At 43.5% G+C, this 8659-nt stretch overlaps 1 protein-coding gene across 2 annotated transcripts; it reads right to left on the bottom strand.

Moving 5' to 3' along the window:
- Positions 1–338: 338 nt before the first annotated feature.
- LOC140069040 (serine/threonine-protein kinase Sgk1-like) lies at positions 339–6290 on the bottom strand. 2 transcript variants are annotated; one of them, XM_072114376.1, is made up of 8 exons: positions 5611–6290; positions 3882–4042; positions 3522–3772; positions 3275–3337; positions 3046–3184; positions 2751–2942; positions 2540–2666; positions 339–2384 (listed from the first exon to the last, which is right to left on the bottom strand). In XM_072114376.1, coding segments are annotated over exons 1-8 (1596 nt in total). In that variant the 5' UTR covers positions 6272–6290; the 3' UTR covers positions 339–2382. The 2 variants fall into 2 exon arrangements, with proteins under 2 accessions (XP_071970477.1, XP_071970476.1); XM_072114375.1 differs by having other exon boundaries at positions 3882–4045.
- Positions 6291–8659: the final 2369 nt, after the last annotated feature.

Consider the following 8659-nt stretch of genomic DNA (forward strand, 5'->3'; position numbering starts at 1 on the left):
TCTTTCTATAGGCTCACATTCCCCTGGTGAAGTCCAATAGAGCGTTTCATTTTGGTCTCCATCAGGTTAAAATGTATTATAAGATGTGACTCCGTCTTCATTTTGGGTGATGCCTAATGTGGTCCTATGTATTATCTCTGAATGACATGCTGTCAGGTGGGTTGGTCTTCTAGAAAAAGCCGTAAGGGCAAAAAATTATATGCACCACCTGCTCCAAATATCTCTGCCTCTATAGTTTCACCGTGATGTCACACACCCCTCCCCCAACCCAGAGGAATACAGATATTTAATAAGGTTTAAATATAAAGAGTTGAATCAAAACTTTTATAGATGTTTTTATATTTTATTTGTGCAAGAAAGTTGTGATTTTCTGCACAGTAATTGATAATAGAGAAGAGCAGATGGGATTCTTCTCTGGAGGCCTTGGCTTGTACTTTGGTGAGGTTCGGGAAATCCAGGTCTAGATCACACATGAAGGAGAGGAGAAGAGCAGGAATCTTAAGTGTGACTTGTCTAGGTGGAGATGTCCGTGGATTCTTTCTTCAACACCATGTAGATCCATGTGGCCTTCTGTCTGTCTATCCATGGCCAGTAGATGAAGGAGCAGCCGCATCCTTCTGTGGGTCCATGAATGTTCGGTGAATTAGCGGAATAGCCGCATCTTTAAGTCTGCACATGGCCAGTATGTGAAGTAGCAGCCGCATGCTTCACTTGGTCCATGGCCGGTATGTGAAGAGGGATTGCCCCCTTCGTTGTGTCTGCTATGGCCAGTAGTTGAAGGAGCATCTGCATCCTTCTCTTGGTCCATAACCGCTAGGTGAGGATGGGAGTGACCCCATCTTGGTGTCTGCACATGGCCGGCAGCAGAAGGAGCAGATGCTACCTTCTTTCGGTCCATGGCCGGTAGGTAAAGGAGGGAATTGAACCCTTCCATTGTGTCTGCCATGGCTGTTGGATGAAGGTGCTGATGCAACCTTCTGTCAGTCCATGACCGTCAGGTGAAGGAGGGGATTGAACCCTTCCTTGTGTCTGCCATGGCTGTTGGATGAAGGTGCTGATGCAACCTTCTGTCAGTCCATGACCGTCAGGTGAAGAAGGGGAGAGAACCCTTTCTTGTGTCTATCATGGCCACTAAGTGAAGGAACAGCTGATTCCTCCAGTCGGTCCATGACCTGTGGTTGAAGTAGTAGACGCTTCTTTCTATCAGTCCATATTTGGTAGATGAATTAGCATCCACTTTCTTCTTTAAGTCCATATCCGGTAAGTGAAGTAGTCGTATCTTCCTTCGGTCACAATCGGAAGGTAAAGTCATTGCCACCATGTTCATAGATGAGCTGTCTAGATGGTTACATAGCAAGCATGGTTAAAAGAAGGTCTTTGCTTTTAACGTAATAATGACTTGCTATGTCGATCCAGAGGAAGGCGAAAAAAACCTCTGAGGACATTTGGTTGGCTTGTCCTGATATGAGAGGAAAAAATTCCTTCCTGACCCCATATATGGCGATCGGAATACATCCCTGGAATATTGGTGCTCGAATCTATGCGGATGTTATGTGGTGGAAGACTGGTCACATCGACTTTCTTCTATAAGTCCATATCCGGTAAGTGAAGTAGCCGTAGCTTCCTTCTGTCACAATCGGTAGGTAAAGTCATTGCCACCAAGTTCATAGATGAGCTGTCTAGATGGTTACATAGCAAGTATGGTTAAAAGAAGTTCTTGGCTTTTAACCTAATAATGACTTGCTATGTCGATCCAGAGGAAGGCGAAAAAAACCTCTGAGGACATTTGGTTGGCATGTACTCACATCAGAGGAAAAAATTCCTTCCTGACCCCATATATGGCGATCGGATTATATCCCTGGAATATTGGTGCTCGAATCTATGTGGATGTTATGTGGTGGAAGACTGGTCACATCGACTTTGTTCTTTAAGTCCATATCCGGTAAGTGAAGTAGCCGTAGCTTCCTTCTGTCACAATCGGTAAGTAAAGTCATTGCCACCATGTTCATAGATGAGCTGTCTAGATGGTTACATAGCAAGTATGGTTAAAAGAAGTTCTTGGCTTTTAACCTAATAATGACTTGCTATGTCGATCCAGAGGAAGGCGAAAAAAACCTCTGAGGACATTTGGTTGGCTTGTCCTGATATAAGAGGAAAAAATTCCTTCCTGACCCCATGTATGGCGATCGGATTATATCCCTGGAATATTGGTGCTCGAATCTATGTGGATGTTATGTGGTGGCAGACTGGTCACAATTGGTAGAAAAGTCACAATCGGTAGAAATGTCACAATCGGTAGAAATGTCACAATCGGTAGAGTAGCCATAAAGTAAATTCTTCCAAGATGTTACTGGAGCGGGCTGGATTTTATCAGCCATTTACTCCTGTAAAAGACAAAACAAATAATATCTAAGTATCTTCTTATTATCTGTATAACTGTGTGTATGGTGGAGGGGGGGATAATAATGGTTTGAATAATGGAGAACATGTGTCTATATGTAACTGCAATGATCACACTTTGGATGTGTCTGATACTTACAGTCCCATTGGAATGGTGGGCGGCCTTTGCCGGACTCCACGTCGTCCCAGTCAATTGTGTGAAAGAACGGGTGGGATCTGGTGGACGATGTCATTGCTATACGGTCACATGGAGATTTGCACAATAGCTGGAAAATGAGAGAAATAATGAGATATGATATAATGTATGATTTCTATATAATCCACCCAATGTTATCCTTCTTACTACTCACCCCTTGGATGAAATCGATGGCATGAGGGCATGTTCCCGGGAGAAAATCAGGGACATCTTCCTGCAGTGACCAATAGTAATCCTCCAGTGAGCCTTCGCCATAGAACGGCTGATCTCCTACGCTCATCATATAGAGGATGACGCCAAATGCAAACGAGTCCACAAGATGATTATACGGCTCCTCGTCCAGCACCTGTAAGACATCAGTCAGGAGATGAGGCAGGGTCTACACACACAGCGCTATGAGGACCGGCCTGTGATAGCACATGGCTTAGTAGTTATATGACGTTCCTTACCTCTGGGGCTATATATCCAGTGCTGCCTGCAATGCCTGTGGTGGTGTCTTCTCTAAACACATTTATTGCCGAGATGCCAAAGTCAGCAATTTTAATGTGTCCGATGTCATCAAGGAGAATATTTTCAGGCTTCAGGTCACTGCGGAAAGAAAGAATTTATAAAGATAAACATCTCCCATAATGTATGTAATATAAGGAATCACAGGAGATAGATTTATGTCCGACTTACCGGTGTATGACGCCGTGGTCATGAAGATATCGGAGTCCGCAGTACATCTCTGCCGCAAAGGGTCTGGGGAGAAGAAAGTAGATGATAGATCAGCGGTGACGTCCGTGATCAGTGACAGAACATACAATAACACGTGTCCTACTCATGCCTCTATATTCCTCCCTAGGCCCCGTTCTCTAGGACCTCAAAGACTCCAGATTTTTAGGACCTTTCCCTCAATAATTCAACCACAATATAAGAAATGTACCTTGTTGTCTGCATGTCAAAGGGCATCCATTCCATCATCAGGCCGAACAGGTCTCCTCCGGCCATATAGTCCATGGCTATGATGTATTTGGTGGTTGTCTCCATAGATCCCCGCAATGATATCAGGAAGCGGCATTCAGCTCCAATTCTAAGGACTTCCAGTTCTGTGGAGATTGTGTCCTTGATTTTACTCTTGGACATGATCTTTACGGCCAGCAGTTCATCAGTGATGGGATCTGATGCCAGGACAACCTGAAGGAGAATGATAACAGATCAGATTGAGAATTATAAGGAAAAGTACTGGATTTTTTATAAAGATTTGTGTGAAGAATAAAAGTGGATTCATGTTTTGGCCACTTACCTTTCCATATGCCCCCTTTCCAAGGTCTTTCTGAAACTCAAGATTGTTAACATCGAAAGGTCTTATGGTGTTAACAAGTTGTGTTGGTGTCTGGGGTCGGGCACTGGCGAGGTCTTCCGCTGGCATGGCCGCTATGTCAGAGTCTGGCTGAGCGCTTCCCTCTGCTGAGATAAAATAGGAGATTCCTTATTACACTAAAGTCACCTGCAATTTTATCTTTGTATAATAAGCTTGAAAATCTGTTATTACATATAGTCTTCTTATAGTGAAAGTACATTAACCCCTTACCGACGTGTGACGTAATAGTACGGCGCATCAGGTCCTGGCTGAGCCCTCTCCATAGCCATTAGGTCTTTGCTGCATATTGCTAGAACTGATTGTGTGTTTTCCCTCAGATCACCGCAAAGTTGCCAGCGGCTCAAAAAAGATGGGTGCGCTGCCATCTTGCTGAGGATCGTCACTCCCCGTGATGTCATCGGGGAGCGGTGATCCATCTCCATGACAGCATCGGGTCTTCCGAAGACCTGAAGCTGTCTCGTTTAAACCCTTTCATTACAATGTGCTGTCACCGGAAAATCCCCATACACTGCCATACTGTAGTAGGGCAGTATTTGATAGGATTGATCAGACAACGTAGGGTTACAGTACCCTAGGGAGTCTGAAAAATAGTCAAAATAAAAGTAAAAAAAGTTTTTAAAAAGTAAAAAAAATAAATAAATGAAAAAAAACCTAAAAATTCAAATCACCCCCCTGAACTGATATAAATTTAATTTAAAAACGGTAAAAATAAAAACAGTAAAAATTATAAACACATTAGTTATCGCTGCATCGAAAAATGCGATCTATCAAAATATAATAACACTTTTTCGCTGCGTTTAACCCCCTAACGGAAAATAGCGGCCAAAGTTGAAAATGGAACTCTTCTGCCATTTTGAAAAATACAACATAATTGATAAAAAGTGATCAAAAGGTTGTACAGTCCTATAAACTATAATAGCAATGAAAACTTCATCAAAAATTGCAATATATGACACAAACCCCAAACCGAAGTATGAAAAAGTCATTGGCGCCAGAAAATGGAAAAATCCCCCCAAAATTTTTTTACAGAAATTTTTTATTTTTGTAAATGTATCAAAACATTATAAAACCTATACAAATTTGAAATCCCCGTAATCGTACCGACCCAAAGAATAAAGTAGCCTTGTCATTTTGGGTGCACAATGAAAACTGTAAAATACAGCCAACAAGACTACGGCGCAAATGCGTTCTTTCACTATTTTCACTGCATTTGGAATTTTTTTCCCGCTTCCCGGTACACGGCATGAAATATTAAATACCTTCACTATAAAGTGCAATTTGTTAAGCAGAAAACAAACCTTCACACGGCTCTTTACGTGTAAAATTAAAAAATGTTTATAGATTTTGAAGGTGGGAAGTGAAAAATGGAAATGAAAAAATAAAAAAATGTCAGGTCGTTAACGGGTTAATAATAACTTTAAAACAAATCCTTGTTGCCCCTAGCAACTAGGATTAGAATCAGACCTAAGATTCCATTTTAGAATTTAGAACTCTCTGGAATAATGGAATCTGATTTGTGAGTGGTTGCTATTGGAAACCAGGGTATTTTTAATAGATCTCTAGAATTTAATTTAGGCCTAATACATAATATAAAACCAACTACCCCCCTCTGATCCCCCAGTTTTATAGTACTAAGTGATTTCCATCTTACCTGGTTCCAGGGATGCGTTGGGTGCAGAGACAATCTCTGAGCCGTTCTTGCTCTCTGTGAAGGACGTGTTGATGGCTGGTGACCCGGATCTTCTTAACGCTCCATTTCCATTAATTATGGCTTTGGCATAGATGAGACCTCTCAATCCTTGGACAACCCAATCTCTGTTGTTCCTGATTCTCCTCTTGGCTGCCTCTCTCTGTAGGTTTGGAGTCTCTGGACTGTGGGATCTGGTGAAAGAGACATGTTGTGGTCTTACTTGGAGAACCTCTTCCATCTCTAACTCTGAGCTGATATTTCGGAGTTTCTTGAGGATTGAGTATTTGTTCCTCCTCCTGGAAGCAGGGACCAATTCTCCAAGTTTTTTCATGCTGTTGAGAATGGCCCTGTTAAGGTCTTCATCGGCAGAGTGAGATTCCATCAGGTTCTCCATTTTCCTTTTCTGTGTAAGGATTTCATGTCTCTTGATCTTTCGGGTCTTCTCCAGATCCAGTCTTTTGTATGCCATGTTTGAGTCATCAATGTCCACATCAGTTGGTGGACAGTCCATTACCCATAAGTTGAATAATGGTTCCTGCTCTTCATCAATTCCTCTCCTCTGTAATAGAACCCGATCTCTTTGGGCTCTTCTCCGTATTTCGGATTTTGCTGCAGAATGCATCGTGATTACCTCACCCTTGGGAGTCTGTAAGGTAATGATCTACTACAAGGGGTGACAGTGGGATATAGAAGGTGGTGATGTCATCAAATCATCTATGACATCACATATTTCTATTGTGATGACCAGAGCTAAGGTTCCATGCCATGGGTTACCATGACCCTCCATGAGGTCATAGTATTGGTGTTCTAGAATGTTCATTACATATGTTAATATGGTGTGCAGATGGAGATATGATAGATAGATAAATAAATAGGACAAATGAGACAGCACAAACCAGTCCATTAAAAAAATGAGAAGAAAATATAGAAAATATAGGAAAAATGAGACAGCAAATACCAATCCATAACAAAAAGTGATGAGTTTATTCCATGCACGACGTTTCGGTGGTTACCACTAGAGATGAGCGAGCACTAAAATGCTCGGGTACTCGTTATTCGAGACGAACTTTTCCCGATGCTCGAGTGCTCGTCTCGAATAACGAGCCCCATTGAAGTCAATGGGAGACTCGAGCATTTTTCAAGGGGACCAAGGCTCTGCACAGGGAAGCTTGGCCAAACACCTGGGAACCTCAGAAAAGGATGGAAACACCACGGAAATGGACAGGAAACAGCAGGGGCAGCATGCATGGATGCCTCTGAGGCTGCTTAAACGTACCATTATGCCAAAATTATGGGCAACAGCATGGCCATGACAGAGTGACAGAATGAAGCTAGATAGCATGTAAAACATCCAATAATTGACCCTGACACTATAGGGGACGGCATGCAGAGGCAGCGGCAGCAGGCTAGAGAGTGTCATGGCGACATACCCTAAATGGACTCAGGCTTCAAACCAATGGGTGGCAGAGAGGAACCAAAGGAGGTGAGCAAGAAGCGCTCAAATAATATCGGTACATGATAAAAGTTTGCCAGTATATTTTGTGGATTACACAGCAGGGTGGCGACAAAGTTAACAACTTTGATGTGGAATCCATGAAAACAACCCAAATTTGTGCCTGACACACCTCGTTTGATAAGGGGACGATGTATGGAGGCAGCTATATGGACGACTTTTGGAGGTAGCAATGGAGACAACGTGTGGAGGCTGCTATGGAGACAATTTAATTTGGATAGTGCCTGTATGTGGCAGTCCAAAAAAGTTTTCAAACCAGAGGAGCAGGTAGGTGGCCCTCCCGAAAAATGAAATAGATTGAGTGCCTGTATGTGGCAGTCCAAAAAAGTTTTCAAACCAGAGGAGCAGGTAGGTGGCCCTCCGGAAAAATGGAATAGATTGAGTGCCTGTATGTGGCAGTCCAAAAAAGTTTTCAAACCAGAGGAGCAGGTAGGTGGCCCTCCAGAAAAATGAAATAGATTGAGTGCCTGTATGTGGCAGTCCAAAAAAGTTTTCAAACCAGAGGAGCAGGTAGGTGGCCCTCCAGAAAAATGGAATAGATTGAGTGCCTGTATGTGGCAGTCCAAAAAAGTTTTCAAACCAGAGGAGCAGGTAGGTGGCCCTCCAGAAAAATTGAATAGATGGAGTGCCTGTATGTGGCACTCCCAAAAATTGTTTAAAACAGAGGACCGGGTAGGTGGCCCTCCAGAAAAATTAAATGCATAAAGTACTATAGCTAGAGCCAGTGGGCCCTGTCAAAAAATAGCCAGTTTCCTCTGCTTTAGTGTACAAAGAGGAGGAGAAGGAGGAAAATGAGGAGGAGGAGGAGTGCATAAATTATTCAGGTTGAGCTTCCTTCACCTGGTGGAGATTGGAAATTATGAGAAATCCAGGCTTTATTCATCTTAATAAGCGTCAGCCTGTCAGCGCTGTCAGTCGACAGGCGTGTACGCTTATCGGTGATGATGCCACCAGCTGCACTGAAAACCCGCTCGGACAAGACGCTAGTGGCAGGGCAGGCAAGAACCTCCAAGGCGTACAGCGCCAGTTCGTGCCACATGTCCAGCTTTGAAACCCAGTAGTTGTAGGGAGCTGTGTGATGGTATGGTCAGCTACGTACTCCCTCACCGTCTTTCTGTAAAGATCAGCCCTACTCTGCCGAGACTGGGGACAGGTGACAGTGTCTTGCTGGGGTGACATAAAGCTGGCAAAAGCCTTGTAAAGCGTACCCTTGCCAGTGCTGGACAAGCTGCCTGCTCGCCTACTCTCCCTCGCTACTTGTCCCGCAGAACTACGCACTCTGCCGCTAGCGCTGTCAGAAGGGAAATACTGTTTCAGCTTGTGCACCAGGGCCTGCTGGTATTCATGCATTCTCACACTCCTTTCCTCTCCAGGGATGAGAGTGGAAAGATTTTGCTTGTACCGTGGGTCCAGGAGAGTAAATACCCAGTAATCGGTGCTGGAATAAATTCTTTGAACGCGAGGGTCACGGGATAGGCAGCCTAGCATGAAATCTGC

Source organism: Engystomops pustulosus, chromosome 7 (assembly GCF_040894005.1).
Source record: "Engystomops pustulosus chromosome 7, aEngPut4.maternal, whole genome shotgun sequence".
Lineage (NCBI taxonomy): Eukaryota > Metazoa > Chordata > Amphibia > Anura > Leptodactylidae > Engystomops > Engystomops pustulosus.